Source organism: Neospora caninum, chromosome VIII, assembly GCF_000208865.1.
Source record: "Neospora caninum Liverpool complete genome, chromosome VIII".
NCBI classification, from domain to species: domain Eukaryota; phylum Apicomplexa; class Conoidasida; order Eucoccidiorida; family Sarcocystidae; genus Neospora; species Neospora caninum.
This window is the reverse complement of record NC_018395.1, coordinates 1,759,483-1,779,684: the sequence shown is the minus strand read 5'-3', so window position 1 is coordinate 1,779,684 and position 20,202 is coordinate 1,759,483. Positions and strand designations below refer to the sequence as shown.

At 53.7% G+C, this 20,202-nt stretch overlaps 3 protein-coding genes across 3 annotated transcripts; 2 read left to right on the top strand and 1 right to left on the bottom strand.

Moving 5' to 3' along the window:
- Nucleotides 1-389: 389 nt before the first annotated feature.
- On the top strand, nt 390-2,657 carry NCLIV_032140 (Zinc finger (C3HC4 RING finger) protein, related; the record flags this gene model as incomplete). The annotated part of the gene is made up of 2 exons (XM_003883410.1): nt 390-1,437; nt 2,044-2,657. The coding sequence occupies 2 exons, from the start codon at nt 390-392 to the stop codon at nt 2,655-2,657; spliced, it is 1,662 nt and encodes a 553-aa protein (XP_003883459.1).
- Nucleotides 2,658-6,280: 3,623 nt separating this feature from the next.
- Nucleotides 6,281-16,125, bottom strand: NCLIV_032130 (conserved hypothetical protein; the record flags this gene model as incomplete). Its single annotated transcript, XM_003883409.1, has 17 exons — nt 6,281-6,337; nt 6,949-7,066; nt 7,546-7,881; nt 8,229-8,280; nt 8,433-8,628; nt 8,849-8,986; nt 9,320-9,451; nt 9,770-9,880; nt 10,321-10,505; nt 10,974-11,100; nt 11,699-11,793; nt 11,989-12,133; nt 12,473-12,603; nt 13,003-13,220; nt 14,130-14,223; nt 14,780-15,172; nt 15,768-16,125. The coding sequence occupies 17 exons, from the start codon at nt 16,123-16,125 to the stop codon at nt 6,281-6,283; spliced, it is 2,886 nt and encodes a 961-aa protein (XP_003883458.1).
- Nucleotides 16,126-18,359: 2,234 nt separating this feature from the next.
- NCLIV_032120 (conserved hypothetical protein) lies at nt 18,360-19,400 on the top strand (the record flags this gene model as incomplete). The annotated part of the gene is made up of 1 exon (XM_003883408.1): nt 18,360-19,400. The coding sequence occupies one exon, from the start codon at nt 18,360-18,362 to the stop codon at nt 19,398-19,400; it is 1,041 nt and encodes a 346-aa protein (XP_003883457.1).
- Between the last annotated feature and the right edge of the window lie 802 nt (nt 19,401-20,202).

Sequence of the window (20,202 nt, the reverse complement as noted above, 5' to 3'; positions counted from 1 at the left end):
CTGGCGAGAACACGGCCTCCGTTCTTTTGCATGCCGTATCCTCTCTGCGTTTCCATCTGACGCGCTGCTCAGCAAAAGAGAAGAAAATCGATGTCTTTACACAGAGACGACCCACCATGTCAGTGGCGATGCGCAGCACCCGAAGTGGCCATGCCACATCCTCTCCGCGTTCTTGGTCGATTTCGATGTTTGCCTTTGCATTCGCGAATTGCGTGCGGTGTCCTACCATGTCTCCATAAAATGCACGCCCCTGAGAAGTGAGGACTCGTCTCGCAACGCTGCCCATTTTCTCGTTCCTCTTCCAGTGCTCCTGCGCGCAAGGTGACGGGGTGTGACGCGGAAGCACGCCCTTTCGTATCCGTTTCCATGTTTAAATCGAAGAAACAAGCATGGAGACGCCAGGTTTTCCTTCCATAGAGCTTCTCCCCGTGAGGGGAGACAGAGTGCTCAGCGTCTCCTCTCCCTTTCGTCTGTGGCCAACACGACGGTCCCAGCAAACCCCCCGTCTTCCGCTGTCTGCTACCCCCTCGTCTGTCGCTTCTACCGCTTCTACCCCCTCGCCTGTCGCTTCTACCGCTTCTACCCCCTCGCCTGTCGCTGTCCCCCCTTCTGTCACTGTACAATCTTCCGCGTCCACTTCTTCAGCACACGCGTCTTCGCCTTCCGCCGCAGGAATGCTTGCACGCTTTCGGAGTTTCTGTGCGCGACGGTGTAGCTACAGCGTGCCGCTTCCTCGCCACGTCGCAGATGTTCGGCGTTTGCTGGACGTCCTGTTTTACGAACAGCTGGTCTTTATCTCAATTTCTGCCTGCTTGTCGACAGCTCACCTCGCTATTTTGGTTTACACGTGCACATTTGAGGAGCCGCTGAAAGAGCCGGCGCCGTTCCTCCCCATCCTGGGTGTGATGCTGGGCCTGAGTGTGACGACGCTGGGCGTCCGCGTGCGCCTGGTGGTGAACGTCCGCACTCTCCAACACGCTTGGTGGCACCGGCCTGTGCTGAAAGACACCGTCGAGCTGTTGACCTCGCCCCTGTGCCAAGCTCGCCGCGTGCTCTTTGTCATCTCCTTTTGCGTCTACTTTGCGACGCTCCACTTGGCGTACTACAACGGCGGCACGGGCGCGAACTCGTCCACCCAGGCGCCTGTGCTGCTGCGCTACATCTCCATCATCGTACTCGCCTTCCTCTCGCTCCTCGGCCCCCACATCCTGCTTCTCGCGTGCATATGTACCAGCTTCGTGCTCTGCCTGTGCTCGCCGCCCGAACACTTTGAGCACCTGCTGATCGAGGAGCCTCGCAGCGGGCGCGCGCTACCCAAAAAGTTCCTCCAACGCATGAAGGAGGAGAAGTGGTTACCCGCCTCGGCCTACGACGCCGCCGAACGCGCCGACACGGGTCTGGAAGAAGAGGGCGAGACCGAACGCGCGCTGGGCCGCGGCGACAAACGGAGAAAGCGACGGCTGCTACCCGTTTGCGCGGGGAGAAGGAAGAAGCTGTGCCCCGCGAAGGAACCAGGCAAACAGCCCAGCGCACACAAGGGCGTCGACGACGAAATCATGTAGGAGGCACGAGACATAGGGACTCGCGAAAGGGCGGGGGTTCGAGTGCTTGGGTTCAGAAACACACAAGAGAGACAGAGTCCCTGTGCGAGGAGACAACGAAAAGGGAGGTTGTGAGGAGAGTCGAGACAGAGGCAGCCTTGTTCACGGAAAGACATGCAGTCGAGAAACAGCGCGAAGCAGAGACCGCGCACGAGAGAAAGGAAGTAGCTAGCTCACTGTGTGACTCTGAGAACAGACGCTGACTGAGACCGGGTGTATGTACACTGCACAGAGCGCAGGCCTCCACTCTCTTCCAGAAAGCAGGTTTCTTAGGGTTGGGATGTGTGGAGAAAGGAGAGCAAAACGGGCGGAGGCGACGAATTTTTTTTTCCGAGGATGTCTCTACGAAAGATAATCTCGCATTTTTTCGCGTTCCATGCGTGCGGTGTGGCTCGGGGTTGATCCTGTGTGCCTGAGTCTGCTCCGCGCTGACTAATGCAAGTGTGCTTCGTCTCCGTTTTCCTCTGCAGGTGCGCAATTTGTCTGTGCGAATTCGAGGAGAACGACTGGATTCGTCGTCTGCCATGCCAGCACTTCTTCCACAGCGCATGCATCGCCCGCTGGCTGAGAAGCCACGCAAGTTGCCCACTTCGATGCCACGTCAACTTCTTCACTGGCGAAGTGTACAGCTCTCCTGTGTCGTGTTCGGTCGAGCCGTCTTCGCGTCCGGCACGAGTGCAGAGAACACGCCGTGCAGTGGTCTCTCGCTCTCGGACCGCGGCAACGCATGAGCTGAGAACGGGCGAAGTAGGGAGAGGACATGAAGCGTCGGCCGTAGCGCAGGCGGCGGTCTCAGGGGAGGGAACGGAGTGCGCTGAGTTGGCGGAGAGGTACACTGCAGAAACGCGGCGGAGACGCGCGGGTCTCGAAGAGACAGGACAAGAGGAAGCAAGAGAGGATCGGCGAGCAGAACAGCTCGCGCTCCGGATGTCAGACGGCGGCAGTAGCCGACAGAGCGCTCCAGGAGAGGAGGGTCAACATCTGTATCTGCCGGGTGGAAGTGACCCTGCGAGTGTTAGTCCTTGCCTTTTTCAAGCTGTATGTACACCGAAGTGATGCGGCCTCGCATAGGCGGCGGATCCCTCGGCACCGCCATTCGCATGACTCGTGAATATCCTTGTTTGCCAGACAGATGATAGGACGAGGTACACTGTGGGCGCTGCGGACATTTCTCTTAAAGAAGAGGAAGTTTGCCGCCATGTTATTCGCGATTCTCCACGAGGAGAAGCGACGCGAAACAGAGAACCGCTGGCGGGCAGTGCCTCAGACGAGGATCAAGTGTCGTTTCACGCTGATAGGTTCTGTGTGCGTGTAATTCGTGAAAATGGTGACCGCGAGGCACTTTGTGTCACGGGTGGACTCGCAAACGGCGAAACGCCGGACGTGCACCGTGAGACCGGAAACTTGACGCACTCTGTGCGTGCACTGGCTTCGGTCTATTCCAGCTCCGATCGCGGGCTGGGCGGGAAAAAATGAGGGGAAAACGCCACGAAAACGGTTTAGTCTGATGTTCTCGCCAAAGAAAAGCTCGTGTAAAATACGCAGGTCGGGCCACATGTACGGAGAAAGACTGCGAAATTACGTCTCTCTGTGCGAACCGGCGCAGTGTACGTACACCCGACAAAAAGCGGAACCGTGGGTGGCTTACCATTGTGTCTGATTTCTTTTCCCCTGACATTTTTGAGTGCGGTGGTTCTGCGTCGCCAGAGAGAGCGCCAGCAAGAGGCGCGGGCCAACCCACACGGCGAAGCTCCGACGGCGGTGGAAAGAGAGAAGTCGAGGTAGAGGCGCAGGAGGGCGGAAAGAGAAGGAAACAGCGCTTTCCGTATGTGCAAGATTCGTAATTTGACTTCAAGCTCTGTGTTTCCACTCGTGTTTCTCGTGTCATCCTTGCACCTACTGTAAAATCCCAGTCACTGTTTTTGATGTGAACTGCATGGACAAATGCGCGTATCCACGCGTGGGTATCCTTATTTTTGGGGGTGCGTTTGCATATGTCTACCTCCACACAGTCATATATATGTATAGATACGTTTAAACAGCATCTCATAGCTCTCTTCGTTGAGGGTGCTGTGTTTCGCCCTTGTTCATGTATCGAGGAAGGACAGAGAAAACGGAGTTTAGGTTGCGGCGGGCATTTTTGGTAGGAGCACAGCGAGAAGGCGTTGTGCATCCTCTCGTCGCGGGCGTGCAATGTGTCAGGCAAGTTCATCGGCCTCATGGTTTTCCGGTGTTCGTAGATTCACCCGCAGGGAAAGACGCGTGTGGACGATAACGTTTTCGCCCTCCGCGGTGCGCTCTTTTGGTTTAGGCTCTCGAGTGCTTCTTTTTTTCCATATCCGCGTGCGCCGCTTTGAAGGTGGGATGCTCGAGAGTTCGGTAAAAGGTCCAGCAGCTGCGCTGTCCAGTCTTGCGCTTGCTCTCCTCGCGGTGTGACAGGGAGGCGAAATTCCGTTTTCGACCGTCTGTACTATGAAGAGAGGAAGGTTCTGCGTTTCGTCTGTTTTCCCTCGCCCTCCTGTGCGTGTCCCTCTCTCGGAGCACGGGCAAAAACGACAGGCCTTCCCCGTTCCTAACGGGATGTGCCTCGGTGTTTTTTCGTTTGTCTTCGCGACAAAATGGAAGCACAGACACACACCTGCGTGCGGTGCTGCACGCGTTGGCCAAATTTCTGTTTCCTGTCTCGGTCGTTTTCCGTAGTTCTTTGTCGGCCATTTCATTTGTCTCGATGCCGTCTCCTGCCAGCAGGTGTGCAGTTCTTAAATGGAAAAAACTGTTAGCCGCGGCGCCTTCGGTCCTTTTGCGCCCCGCATCAACCGTTCCCTTTTCGCTCGCTAGAGGCCCTACCGCTGGAATTCAAAACCAACGTTTTTGCACCCTTTCTCCTGTGTGCGTGACCGGAACGCGTGGCTGCGGGAGTTGCGGTTTCGGCCAGTTCTTGCCGCGACCGCAAGCTTCTCAGCGCGTCTGCGTCTGCAGTTCGAAAGGATACGTGGCAGCTGCAAAGCCGGCACTCTCTACAGCTCCGGTGGCCCTAAGCTGTAGAGTCATCGATCACGTGTTAGCCGCGCGAAACAGCTTCTCTTCGCGCTACGATCTCCATTCACTCGAGAAAGAAAAACTCCCACAGCGACACGGATACACATACATACACAACCCCCACTCTGTGTAGGCAGTTGCACCGAAATAAAAAGGGCTTTTTCGCACCCCGAGGCGGAGATGCTTCTGGGAAAGCCTGCCAAGGGGAGACGCGATCACTCTTTGTCGTTCCCACGCAGCTGACTCTTTTGCCCAGCTCTCCGCGATGTTCTGTGGAGGAATCGCCACGGAGGGAAGTCGCTGATGCCAGTGAGCTGCCAAATGCAGACTTTCCTTTTCTAAACAGGCGGAGAGTTCGTCTGTGCCTCAAAGGGAATCTACATCAAATCGATGTTTCTATGCTGCTGAATCGAAACCTAACACCTTCCTTCTTCACTGACTCGTCTGCGTGCGCTCTTTGGCCGGTTTTAAACGGCACAGGAAATTTCTGCGCTCTACCCGCGGGTGCTTTTCTCACGAAGCGCCACGTGCATCCGGCAGAGACGAACTTTTTGCCGCGCAAACTTTCTTCAAGTTTCACTCTGCCGGCTGCGGCGTGCATAGCGGACGGCGTCAACGCATGCAGTTCACATATGAGGGGGAGACGAGCACACAGAACCTGCGAAGAACCGTCCAAAGACGTGCGAAAGCGCGTGAAAAAACCTGCGACGTTAGAAAGCGGAGGCGACGACCCACGAAAGGGAGACACACGAAGAGAAAAACGGCGGTGTGTGTCGTCTCGCACACGATTCGCGTGCACATTGGAGCCGCAAAGAACCCATGCCGGTCAAGACAACCGAAAGACACATGAAGAAAAAAAAAACCCGCGAGATGCATGCCCCTCTCATTTGCATATACACATAAAGACATCCATATATATATATATATATATATATATATATATATATATATATGTATGGATACGTGCGTTGCTTTGTGTAGCATTTCCAGTCCGAGTTTCTGGGGCGAGTGTCGTGGTGGAAAACGAATTCTCAAAGCTTAGAAACAGTCGTGCCCAACTCAAGCGTCTGTAAGGATGAACAGACTGTTACACTCCACGCTCATACGTGCTGGCACGGGTGGACACACATCCACTTTTGTGCGCTTTTCGGTGGCGTGGCCGTGAGCCCTCACACGTCGAAAACCCAGTCAAAACGTCAGTCTCTCTTTCCGCCCCAGTAGCCTGCCTCGAGAAATTCTCCCTCTTCGGCTCCCCCGCGTCTGCACCGAAATGCAAATATATATATATATATATATATATTGTAACTCTGTACTTGCGACTTTTACTTTTTCCGTATCTCTCGGAATATATCTGCGGAGGTAGAAACGCCTAGTCGTCTCAGTGCGCGTTTGTTTGACGAATAGAAAATCTATTTTCCCCTGTGCCGCCGCAAGGCGACGTCTCGAACTTTGCATTCTGCCTCTCCTCGCTTCACCACCAGCCTTCACATTTCCCGTCTCTCTCAGGGGCACACATCCGCCCGTCCTGAAAGAAGCGCATCCCCCTTCTTCTTTTCTCTGTCTCCTTTTTGTTCCCCGTGCTTCCTGTCCGCGCACACACGCCCGTCTCCTTTCTGCTCTTCTCTCCTCACAGACCGCCTTTAGGCGTTCGATTTCGTCAACTTGATGAGGCGCGTTTTCAGCGTCGAACTTTCGTCCTGAGCGTACGAGAGAAATTGAACACCACACACACAAAGCAGATTGCCTCCTCTGCACCAGTTCTCTTGCGCGCAAACGGCCGGGTCGCCGTTCTGAGAGGTCCGGCCGGCAGTGACTAAAAATACTGGACATTCCATTAAGACGGCGCGCACACTTTGATGCAGACGGAGAGCCGGGGTCAGAACAAAAATCACACATGCCGACGCAGAGAGAGAGCGAGGAGACTGAGGCGCAGCGCGCAGCGGCAAGACGAACAAAGAAAAGAGGCGGATGCAGCACGCAGCTATCGAGACAGCGACACACACAGATACATGCATGCAGAGACACTCAGTAGACACTCACGAATGAGAAAGAAAACGAACGGAAGAGTGAGTAGATTCTCAATCGGAACCGCAGAAAATCTACGCAAACATCCGGAGGAAACACAAACTATGTATACATCAGTGGAGACATATCCGAAGGGGTCACTAGTCGGCCGTGTGAAGGCACACACGAATGGAAGAAGTTCGCCCACAGAAGTCGCTAGAGCGATCTACGAGGAAATACGTTTACACAGAGAGATCAACGACATATGGCGAGGCGCCTGCATGCAAACACATTAGACACTGACCTTGAGCCTCTTCATTTCTTCTTCCTGGCGCGCGAGAACGTCGGTAAGCTCCGTCACTTTCGCCCGCAAAAGACTCTCTTCGCCCTCACCGGCTCCGCCCTCAGCCTCGGGTGTTCTTCTAGAAAACCACAAGCCAACACACTCTGAGAATCTACACACGGTCATGCAGTTCCTCCTATCTGTGCGTGCACCTACATATATATATATATATATATATATACGTTTGAGCTTGCCTGTCTCTCTACATGACACTCTTTGAGATCTCGGTGTTCTAAGGCGGGTGCATGCGAAGGACGTGGGAACTTCGGCAAACCAATCTATCCACTGGGGGTAGAAAAAAAATTGAAATTTGCATGTCTGCTTCATATTTGCGCGCAAAGAGCCAAACGCCCAAAATATATTTGGATCTCTCGCAGCCTCGGCCATTACAAATATATATGTATATAAATATATATATATATATGTATGTATATGTATATATATGTATATGTATATATATGTATATACATCTGAGTGTGAAGACTGCGCGAGTGTGGCGTTTCCTATCGTTTTTCTGTGCATCTGAACTTGGAGACTGGCGATTGCTGCGCGTCTCACTGGGCCGTTTGCGTCAGTTGTTCGATTTCCGCCTTCATTCGGGTCAGTTGCGCATCCTGCTCCGCGAGTTTGTTTTGCAGAGCCGCCGCTTGCTGGTGTCCGCTGTCTGCGCGCTGCTGCTGAAACTGCCGATGTTGTTGTTCCTGTTGCAGGGCCTTCCGAGTCTCTTCCAGCTGTCGAGACACCTCATCCGCTCGTTTCTGCGCCTCCTGGAGACGCCTCAAACTTTCCTGCTGTTTCAGTTGCTCTTCGCGCGTGTTCAGCTGTTCCTGTCTTTGTTGCCGCTGGACCATGTCCGCCAGGCGAGCCTCCAGCTGTTGCTTCTCCGCCGTCACACTGAAGAACGCGCCAGCAGGCGAAGCGGGAAAAAGAACGCATGCAGTCGACACCGCGACGCGGAAAACGCTGTGCACGCATCTCTCGCTTCCCCCGTCGTCAAATCTTCACGAAGCCTCGCCACATACCACCACCTCTTCTCTCCCTCTTCTCTCCTGTGTTTCTGTATTCTTCTCTCTCTTATCCTTATTTGCCTCTGCTTTCTCTCCTTGTTTGTTTGCTGTCTTTCCCTCTGGCAGTTTTTGTGTCTCCCCTCTCCACTTGTGCTGAACTTTCTTCTGCCGTCTGCTTCCCACCTGTCCTGCCTCGGGCGTGTCCCGTTCCCATCGAGTTGTCTTCGGACTTACGCCTGTTGCCGGGCTGAAGCCGCGTCCAGGGATGCTCGCGACCGCTCCAAATCTGGAAAGAAACATTCGCACGACCGTCGCGATGGATCCTTTCGTCTCCGACGCCCCGTTCACACTCGTCCCAAGCCGCTCGTCGCTGCACATGCACAGTGAGGCCTTCCCCGCACAAGTTATTTACAAAAGTCACCTTTCCGTTTCGCTCACCTTTGGTGATGGACTCGAGAACCTTTTTCAGACGGTTCCGCTCCGCCTGCAGCTCGGCCAGATTGTGTTGCGCGGTCTCCAGCTGCTTGGTGTGCTCGTTGCACTGCGTCTCGCGCGTCAGCAGCAAGTCCTCGTAAACTTTCACTCTCTGCGCCACGCCCTCTTCAGCGGAGTCCCGAGAGTCCCGCAGCGCTTGCTGAAAAACATGAAAAAGCCCGGGGAAAACCAGCATGCAGCGAAAACTCCACGGAACGCGCCAACAGGAAAAAAAGAGAGGCAAAATACGTCTTTTCCGTGCCCAGCCCCGCAGAGAGACACACGCAAAAGCGCGGCACTGCCACACGTTTCGTCTCCTCACTACGCCTTTGCCTTTTCGTTTTTGAAAGAATGCATTTCCGTGCGATCCGGGCATTTACCATTTCCTCAAGTAGACAATCGTAGCGCGCCTTCATGTGCACCAGAGCGTCTTGCACGTTCGCCAGAGCGGCTTCCTTCTCTTGTCTCTCTCGAGCTGCCGCCGCCTTCATTTCCTCCAGCTCGTGGGCAAGCTGATGCTGCGGACCAGGAAAAAACACACACGCGAGACCACTCTTCTCACCCCTGCACAAACTCCCGCTCCCCTCTGTGCCCTCTGTTTCCTTTGTCTCTCTGTCTCCTCTGTTTCCTTTGTCTCTCTGTCTCCTGTGTTCCCACTGTCCCCCTGTCTCCTGTGTTCCCATTGTCCCTTCTGTCACCCTGTTTCCACTGTCCCTCCGCTGGGTGTTTCCGCTCGTTTCCCCCCGTGTGTTTTCGCACGTTTTTGCGCTCTGTGAAAAAAGAACGTTTCGTAGCTTCCCCCTGTGCCTGTGCTGCGTCAGCCTCTTTCTCCACGAGTTGTCTTTTCTCACTTTGTCCAGATGCGCCTCTTCAACTTCCTTCCTCAGGCGGCGCATCTCCACCTGCTGCCGCTCTGGGGCTTCCTGGCTGCTGGCGCTGCTCGGCCCGACCCCCGCAGAAGATCCCACTCCTCCTTCCGACGCCTGAAAACGGTCGCCCGCATAAATCCACCAAAATGCAGAGACAAAAAATCAGCGCAGGCAAATACACATACATCCAGATGATACATATACGCATATAACTACATACAGGTGGACGCACATAAACATATCTCTACATATACGTACACATACATATAGGAATGCATAAATGGACAGGCTAAGTTTGTATCGATTTCAGCGTTTGAAAATTACGTGGGGAGCGCTTTGCCGTGCTCGCCCTGAGGGTCTGCAAAAAACGCGTCTGGCCCCAGAGTCACACGCGGCGTGCACCTTTTTTCTCGGATCGGGTTGCCGGCTCACTTGCTTGACGAGACGAGAGCCCAGCCGTTCGTTCGCAGCTTGCAGCTGCCGGTTTTCCTCCATCAGCGTCTCCAGTCTCTTCCTCAGCAGCTCCTGGAACGCATGCCGCTCCTGCGAAAGAACCCCGAAAGAGCACGAGGAAACATGACGCGTCTCGTCGCCGCTCTTTGAGGCGTCCAACGTGACGCCAACACGAGACAAAGGCGCATATCAAAGTGCGCGACCCGCACAAAACTGATGCGCCACGTGCGGAAACGACGAAAACCTCTTGAAAAAAAAACGCACTCCCTTCTCCGGCCTACAACCTCCTACATCCACACATATGTATACATATATATATATATATATTTATACATGTAAATACAAGTGTATACACATACTTGCAGCGGCCTTTATGAAGCACCATATGTGAAGCACCACTTTTGCATGTCCACATACATATATATTACATATATATATATATATATGCATAAAAGCGCATGCATCGGCGCATACTTATATGGAGAGAATACTGAAAAAGCTTTAAGATTTACTCGTTTTCTAGGCCTTACGTTTTCGAACCGCATGACAATCTCTGTTTGCGCGACCTTCAGCTGCTCGATTTCCTCGACGTAGGCGCGGTTTTGCGCTCGGAGCGCCTGCATGTCGTCGGTCATCTGAAGAAGACTTAAATTCCAGTTACCGGAGCTTCCATTTGCAGGGGGTGCCGAGGCCGCAGGCTGCTCGTTCGCGAGGTCTGAGAAAAACGAAAAGAAACGGGGGGAAACGTGGAGAAACCTGAAAAGATAGGGGAACTGGGGAGTCCGAGGGGAAGAGAGACGCCGTAACAGAGCCACGAAGCGAAAAGGAAGAGAGGGGCGACGCAGCGAAAACAAGCTGAAAAACACCGCATGCACGTTCCTCGGCTCTTTCTTGGTCTCGTTGTTTCTTCTTGCTATTCTCTCTCTTCCGCTGGTCTCTCTTTTTCCTGCTGTTGTTGTCTGAGGTGGGCGAGTTGTCGGGCTATCCGCGCCACAGACGGCAAGCTCGCTCGGTTTTCTCTCATGCCTTTCTTTGCGAAGAAGGTACACCTGAAAAAACTGGAGACCCAGCTCTTTACGTAGCTGCACTTGAAGTCAACTTTTTGCCTTGTTTCTACACACGAGAGCCGCCATCACCGGTACGAGACGTGCGAGCGACGGCTGTTCTTCGCTTCTGTCCCTACCTGCGAGCTGGCTCTGGAACGCTTGGATCGTTGACGTCATTTCTTCTTCCAGCGCTTCCTTCTCTTTCGAGACTCTCTCCCAGTCGCGCATCGTTCGAAGGCGGCTTGACACTGCACGGTGAAGCTCCTACAGCAAAAGGAGATCCGCCGGCAAGAACAGGTAGAGCAAACACGAACAGAGGAGCCGGAAAGAAGATGGTAAAACAAATGTAAAAGATACAGTCTTTCGCTCCTGGTGCCATCTCTCTCCATCCATGAAAACTATGTCCTGCGCCACAAAATAAAGCATATTTACACACATATTTTTACATGCTTACGTATGTTGATACAGACGCATACACAGATAGACATGCAGATACAGACAAGCTTTGAGTCGCCTACAGTGTATCGATGCGTGAAAAGAATGGAGTGGAAAAACATACAACCCTCGACATTCGAGGGAGGGGACCGAGGGACACAGCCACGGTGGCGTTTGCACGTGCCGACACAGAAGCGACTGCACCCAAGGGTCGAAGTTGTTCCTTCTCCGCTGGGTCAACATGCATAGAAAGACTCCGAAAGCTATCTACACCCACGAAAACGCGTAAGTATCTACTACTGTGCCTCTACGCGCATATATATATATATATATATATATATGCATCTGCTCGATGGTAACTATGAATCGATATCTGTGTCTCGAGGTGTTGTCGAAGAACCAGTCGCGACGGACGAGCAGCCCGTACCGAGGAGAGAGAATGAACCATCATGTACAGGTCGACGCGTTTATCTTCGAGTTCAGAAATGATTTCGTCTGAGGTGACTGGAGCCTTTCCCGTGCCTGAAAAAGTTAACAAATGGAAAATTCAGCGACTTCAAAGGAAGAACGAGAGAACAAGGTTTGTCGAGAACGAAAGGAGAGTGAGAGTGGGGCGACGCTCTTTTTGTGCTGGAAAAGCGACGGCAGAGACCGAGAGAGAAGGAAACGAGGCGGAGTGTTGAGTACCGCAAAAAGCGAGAAGAAAAGGCAACTTACAAGACATGTTATGCACGAGGTCCAGAAGCGTCGAAGCTCCGACAACGGCTCGGGCATGGAAAGAACGGAGAGTCATCGCCATGAGATCCCGCTGATGCCGAGTGTACGCGTCCAGCACAAAAACCTTCTCCTCACTGAGGGTGAGCTGAAAGAAAAACGTGAGACACGACCCGAAGGCCTTCTCTGCATTTATAATCGAGAAGGAAATGGAGAGACGCTACGCGCGTACGAAAGACATGCGAACAGGATCAAATCCTGTATGTATGTATATATACATATGTATATATATATATATATATATATAGCTGTATGTCGCTTCGGACAAGAGGCACGAGCATCCTCCAGAGATCTTGATACAGAGAGAGACAAATTGAAGGACATATGAATTGTATGTAGAAAGACGCATCACGAGAGGCAGAGAATGTGGGCTGGGACAGTGGCCATTGAGAGAGAAAAGGCGTTTGCAAGGAACCCGGGAACTCACTGTAAAGCGCCTGGGATGTCGATGGTGAAGCTGAAGTTTTGGAAACTCGGACGAAAACCGCACACTCCAGCGACGGTCCAAAAGACTGTTAATGCCTCCGCCGCCGAGGAAATCGTCGGTTTCGCTGAAGGCTGAGAAAAAACAGAGGTCGAGGAAATCGGCGCATGCAAAGCAAACCGAACACAACACCAAAACGACGGTTCCTCACTCTGCATGCAAGTGTGTACCTTCAAAGCACCCGCACAGCTCACGCCGTTTATCCGACCAATGCATGCTCACACCAGCAGGCACCCTCAACTCTATGTTACAGAAAAATATACATAAACATATGTATACAAAAACATATATATATATATATATATATATATATATTTATAGAAGCACGGAGAACACCGAGTTTGGCCTTCCTCCCTTTGTGAGAGCATTTCTTTCCTTCAGTTCCCCGACACCCTGCGTCGTTGTGAGAGTGCGTTCGGTCCACTCTGGGATCTCCACACGGCGTCCGCAAAGAACACGTGTGAGAGTCTTACTTGTCGCAATGCCTCTTTGGGTGACAACGACTTCCTCGTGGCCGACGTAGACGAAAAACTCCTTCCCTTCTTCTCGCGGCATCGACGCTCTCTCTTCTCTCCGTCCGTCCGGGAAACGGCGGGGTTGCATGCTCGCCCTCGAGGCATCGGCACGCAGGGGAGACGGCGAGCGGGAACGTTGAGATCCTCGAAACTCGTCGTCCACGTCTTCGAGAACTCTACGAAAAAGATACACAGATCTCCCGCCACACACAAATGTATACAGATATGCATATATGCATATATATAGATCTGCATGTAGATGTTTGCGATGTCGTTGCAAGGCAGATGCGAAATGTTTGTGTCGCTGCGCGTGTCTCGGCGCCTCCGGTCGCGAACATCCCACCCTTCTCCAGCGAAAGCACAAAAGATGAAGGGGAAAAGCGACAAAAGACGCATGGCAAAAACTCCAAACCGACGTCAAAACGATAAACAAGAACCCCGAAAAACGCGAACGTGTACATCCTCCTTCGATCGTGCTCGGTACTCGTCTTCTTCCTTCTCTTTGTCCTCTTCTCTTCCTTCTCTTGTCCTGTTCTCTCCCTTTCCTTTTCTTTCTCGATCTGGGCCTTACGCGCAACAAGGAAATCGCGAGTCGCCTCGCGCTAAGGAGTTAAGGACACACGACCGCGAACGCGTGTCCACGTAAAAGGGGCCGAGCGCCGCATGCATTTCCCCCACAAACGCAGATCGGGCGCAGCTGCAGGTCACCTGGACTTTGCAGCCAATGTCATCGGCGGAAATGAAGTAAGTGCTGCAAGAAAGCGGAAGTGCAGGCGCGGCTTCGCTGTAGATGCACCCGAACGCCACTTGCTCCTCCTACGTGGCGTGTATCCACACGCGTTATGTATATATATATATATATATATATGGGTTTATCTGTGAAGGCAGCGATGCAGGTAGACCGTGAATGGGGATGCGCAGGCACATGCAGAAAGACAGAGAACTCGATATATACATCGACAGATAGCTAGACGTACAGAGCTAGACATTGATGGACAGGTACACAGGTTGCTCGGCACAGAGAGATCGAGACAAGAATTTGATGGGCACGAAAGACCAGAAGTGCATCGCCGGATTTGCCTTACTTTCCCGTGACATCGGCAACGTCGACGAGGACACCATTGGGGAAACGCCGTCTCCAGCGGTACGTGAACAGCCCGGCGCTGGCTCTTGCCTCACCTGCGAAACACAGTTTTTATCGGGAAAAAGATCAGAGGAAGGTATGCATGTACAAATCTATGTATGTCCGCATGCATACATACATACATTACATTATGCATGTGCATATATATATATATATATATATGTATATATTTATAGGTAGATATAGATAGCTGGATCCTTCGTATGGGTTCTTCAGCTTTCCTCACAGCGGCAGAAACTCGGCACGATCCTGGTGCGAGGAGAGAGCCACGGACCGTAACCATGGGAAGAAACAGGACGGGTTGCAGGAGAGACATCCTCTTCAACAGAGGCACTTTTTCGCTCTTTGTAAACGACGGGATATGAAAGCACCTAAGCATCAATTTCTTTCTGAACCTGGCAACACCCCACCCTGACTGCTCGTCCCGTTCCCTCCTCAAGAACGTCGGCAGACACGCGCTTCTTTCAGGAGTCACATCTGATTAACTCCGCGTGGACTTTGTTTTTTAGAGCGAAATACAGGAGCATCGGCGCATGCACGTGCCTATACATATACATGTGTGTATCGCCGTGTGCGTCCATCTGTGCGTACCGTCTTTTGCTCTAGGCTCTGCGACGAGTTGTCCAGTGACGTCACCATTTTGTCTCTGTTCTTGAAGAAGCAGGTTGAAGTTCCCGTCGCCCCACACGTCCGCCTCGACCGAGGGCGAAGCCATCCAGGCGCCGAGGGACATCGGGCCGGCGGGGTCGAGGCCCATGAGGCCCCAGGCCTTCGGGCCCCCGGCGGGGAGCTGGAGGTTGAAGCAGGAGGCGGAAGAGACAGCCGAGGCGAGGGACGAGGAAGAGAGCGAGGAGGATATGAGCGCAGAGGGTGAAGCAAAGCCTGCGAGAGACGCGCCTGGACCGCCTGAGCGAGTCTGCAGCCCGTGCTGCACAATCACCTGTCCAGCTGCCGTGACAGCTGACCGCCAGAGAAGTTCGCCGCCTGCGGAGAGAAGTGCGACGGACGGCGCAGAAATGTCGAGAAGGGCGGCAGGCGAGGCGTCGAGGCGCGCGAAAGCGTGCAAAAAGGAAAGCCTCAATAGGAACATAAAGAAAAAGAGTGCACGGAGACGAGCGCGCGGAAGACGAGACGGTGGGGCGGTGGCGGGGAACGCGCTTCCGTGCGACGCCGACACAGAGACGGCCCGAGAAGGCAGGAAAACACAGAGGAGAGCGGAGAAAGAAACAGAAAGCCGAGATGAGAACGAGACAGAAGGAAAAAGGGAAAAGGGAGAGAAAGAGAGAGCAAAGGAAGAACGAGAGAAGAGAGAACGACAGACAAAAGAACGAGAGAAGAGAGAACGCGCGAACAGGGAGGGAGACAGGAAGAAAACAGTCGAGCGGTAGACACGAGACATCCAGGAGAACGAGAGGGAAATGGAAGGCCGGGTCGTCGGGTTTTCATTTCCGTACGGTCTGTGGCGTATACATACAGCCCCCCCTATAACATCCCCACCCCGTGTGTGTGTGTGCTTCTGTGTCGGGCGTCTTTATTCCTTCGCTCCCGCGGTGACAGCCGCTCCTGTCTGTGTTCTTACCATGTTTCACTTGCTCGCCGAGCCCAGTAACGGCGACGCTGAGAGCTCGGCCGAGTTTCTGCGTGTCGATTTTCACGGGAGCGTCATCGTCTGTTCTCGCTCTTCCTGCGCGAGGCGAGAGGCTGCGCTTGTAGGCTTCGGACTCGGCCCGTTCCTGCAGACTCGATTCGACGCTTCCGAGGAAAGTCCGCGGTTTGTCTGCACTGGACGGCGGACCTGGAGAAGACGCTCGCCAGCGCGTGCTGTCTTCGGTGTCTTCCGGCCGCACTCGGCCTCCCGCGTAGTCTGGGTCGTGTTTGACGAGGAACTCGTCCAGGCTCTCGTCGATGACGTTGCTGCATCCCCGGAACAGAGCCATCGTGGGGGCGAGTTGAGCGGAAGAGGAAAGCGAGGAAAGAGTGTCGCGCAGCGTTCGAGAAGAGAGAGGGCGCCTGGAAAGGAATATGTGGGGAAAAGGAGAGGGAAAAGAGCAAACGCGCGACCTAGAGAAAAGAGCGGCCGTTCGACGGGGACGGGCGGCTCATGATGGGGCAAGAGCGAGAGGGGAGGAACGGAGAGGAATCGGAGAAGCGGAACTCAGGGAGGCGCGCGATCTTGTGCTTGCCAGTGACGTTTGCCGGAGTGGCGGAACACCCGCACACGGTCGCAGAACCGGGGGAAAAGTCGAGAAAAATTCAGAGGCAAAAAGTCGGACGCGGAAGAAGGGGGGAAGTGTTCAACCAGGAGGGCGGTAGGGCTGGAGAGGAGCGCCTTTTCCGTGTGTCTTGAGGTCCGCCCTGTACCGAGAATTTGTGAAGCGAAGAGTAAAGGCGCCGGCTCTGTCCAAAGACGAAAAAGTGGTCGGCCGGAATCGCGAGAGGGAAAAGAAAAACAACAAAAGACAAAAACGCCGGCCGGAATTCCGCGGCTCGGCGCCCCGGGAAAAAGTCCGCCTTCCTCTGCGAGTTCTAGAGCCGTCGGTTGGAATCCAGCGCGAGAGGGAGACTCCCTTTCCAGGAAAAAACATGCAAAAAATTGCGTTTTGTCTTTCCCGCTCTCTCGCGAATTCTTCGGACGAGCAACAGCGATAGCAAGCTCTCTCTCGGACGAAACCCCCAGTCGAAACGTTGACTCCGAGGCTCTCGCGTGCGGGCTGCACGAGGCACAGCAAACTCAAAGCCCAGCAAGGAGCGGAGGAGTCCTCGGGGCAGCGTGTATGAGAACGAAAAAAACGGCGAAAGGAGGCACAACGCGAGAAAGGCAGAACCGACGAACAGTGTGAAAAAGGCGCGGGAAGTCTCGCGATTTCCAAGCCGGTGTAGAGACACCGCGCCAGTTGAAAACGTGTCTTTTCCTTCAGGAAGGAGGCCGTCGGGAAAGATCTGCTGGGAGAGAGAGACTCCGTGTTCTCTGGCGAGTTCAGACTGCAGGGGAGAGGGACAGGCCGGCCGCCTTTGCAGCAACGCCCGAGAGGAGAGACCACGTGTTTCTCACGCTTGAGAGCCCAGAAAAGACAAAAGCAGTATGGATGCGGAGAGGTTTGCGGCTTATCCGGTAAAAAGCATTCCAGTCAAGAGACACGTCTGTGCGCGCGGCAAACGCTGGGAGGGCGCAGCGTGTGGATTCTTTCCAGGCGGCACACGTTATGCCTGCTAACGGGAGAAACCGGAAACTTGTGTAAAGACGGGAAAAGCTTAAGGAAAGAAAACCCCCTCCGCTAATCAACGAAAGTGGTCCAAGGTGACCGGCGAAGAGGAAAATGACGAGCAATCGCAGGCTTTCACACCCTGTACCATTTCTCTGAGCCACAGCAGAAAGTTTTGAGGCGTACAGCAGATGGGGCGTCCGTTCTTCTGCACTTTCTTCTCTGCTGTATGGTGGAGAAGAGGACATTTCTTCAGAACGACGGCTGCATTTCGCTCCCCGAAAACGCTGGATGATGCCGAGGAAACAGACACGCCTCCCTTTTTCGAGAGCCGACTAGCTCTCACGCCGCTCTCTCGTGGATAGAACAGCATGACAGCTGAATCGTCGATTACGTAGCGTGCCTGTGTTTGTGGCAGCGTCTTAGTGGCCATTTCAAACCTTTCTTCTCCTGAGTCAGTGTGCACCATCAGCGGAGTCCCTCCGTTGCAAAACACATAGGTGCCAGTACACACATGGACGATCGACCGGCTGCACTTAAAGCCCCCGACCCTTGGGTCACTTGCCGTTAGAACGCTTGCTCGAGTTGCATCCGTAAAAGACTGCCTGCGGAGAATTTGTGCCGCGATCAACTGTTTCACAGCTGATGCAAACGCTTCAAACGGGCGTTTCAACGTCAAGGAACCCGTCCAGCTCCAGCGGGCTCCGCGCTGTGTCAGGCGAGGTTCTCGTGTTCGGAATGCTGGGACGCGTCGTGGACACGTCTCAAAAAACACCTGTTTCTTCTTTTTATTCTGCAATGCAGATGAGCTGGCCATCGCCTGACCTCGCTCCGCGCGTCAATCCACTGGTCCACGGTGCCAATGGTCGGCCTCGCCAAAGGGCCTCAACAGTCAGACTTGTGAAGAAGGCTTTGTCTTGCTTCAGTGCGCCCCAGTATTGCTCGCGAAAGCAGATAAAGGGACCAACATGTTTATTCGATTCGATTTTTGTGCACTTTTCTTCGCTGCGTCTGGCATCTGTTTCGCACGCGTTGGTGCCACGGCGTCGGAACTCTACGGCACGCAGTCTTCCAAAGAAGGCCAAAGTCTTACGAAGGAATTGCCGAGCAAAGGGAGCGAAAGGTCGTTTCATCAGCACTCGGCCTCGCAGCGCTTTTCTCCTGCCGTGCCTGAAACGTGTCCAAGCGCCCCCCCTTTCGCGGAGGGTCTGTTCGACTCTTCTCCGGCGGGTACGGGGAGAGAAGACGACATCGACAAAAGTGGAAGACGAGAACGTGTACCTCGAACCGAAGCAAACGCCGAAGGTATCGTCAGCGCTACTGGCTCCGGAGCAGTTCGTAACACATTCGAGCGTCCGTTTGATGAAGTTCCGCACTTCTTAACGCGGGAGCGGTGGACGCGCATGACGTCGATCTACGGTTTCGGACCACTGAAGCCCTACTGCGAGATTTGCCGCTACTCGCGAAACTTCTGCACAAAAGAATGGGACTGCAGAGAGTTCTGCGGGGAAAAATGCACAGGTCTCGGACGCCAGTTAACGGAGGAGTTGAAGTGTCGGTGGTGTAGTGCCGAGGCCGCGCGATGCGTTGTTTGGGGCGGCTGTCGCGAGGGATGCCCGGAACAATGTGGCCCGGTCCTTGAAAACCGCAAGAAGTTTTTTGAAACGGGAGTAGATGAAATGGCAGAACAGGAGAGGAAACAGAAGCTGCGGAGGCGACTGCAACTGTTCCGTGAGGGCAAACTGCAGGGCACTGGAGCCGAGGAACTCATCAGAACGCAGCTCCAGTCAAGTAGACCGGAGGACAAACAGCTCCAGGAGGTCGACAGAGAAGAGCAACACGAGAAAGAAGTAGCACTGTTGCGTGACGGAAAAGAAACGTGTCGTGTGAAAGGTATCGTTTCCATTCTGGCCCAAGGCGAACAGCGGGCCGCAGAAGCAGCGGACCGGGAAGAGGAGATTGAGCAGCTGGACTTGGACGATGATTCAGAGGGCCCCCTCTGGGACTGAGATTGCCGCCATCGCCTGTTCACCTGCAGGGTGATGACACTTTTGGTGCTTCTTTTCCGAGAAAAAGCACTGCCGTTCTCTCTCACCTCCACAACCGGAACACACACATACACCGTTATAGGCGCCAGGGGCAGCTGAATTCAGCAGTCATATTATGCGGTGGCTTTTGCGGCGATCAGAAAGTACCGCTGAGGATCCGAGGGCTGCGATAACCCACAGGCTTTCCCTGTTTTGCCTCCGCTCCTTGCCAGCAGTTTTTCCGGCGAAACTGTCTTTCACTGCATCGGTGTAGAAAAGAAGCAATGCGCCGTACCAGTTGCGGATGCCAATGCAAATCTCTCCTCCCTCTTCCTCACCGTCAGCACACGCACTAAAGTCTTTTCTACTGCTAATCGAATCGACCTTCGCAGGGGGGACGCGGCTGTCGGACGCCCTTCGTTCGTGTTGTCATTGTGTCAGACGCTCCTTAGACTGAATCATTTACAGTATGAGGCCTGCAGCTCCATTCCCGTCCTTGTGTTTTCTCGGTTGCACATTTCTTCCCCCACACCGTCGAAGAAGCAGTTATCTCTGCAACGACAAGCGTTATCTGCAAACCTTTCTAGATGCTTGTGGCGGTAGTTACCACGCCAACAAACACGGAATCTTATCCAAGTGGCCTTACCGCTCGTCACGTAACGAAAAGACATCACGATTTTAGATCGGTTGGTACAGAATATCAAACCTAACACTAATTAACTGAGTTAAATAATACAGGGTTGAACTGTGGGTTAGTTTCAATGCCCACGGCAGAGCACTGTGA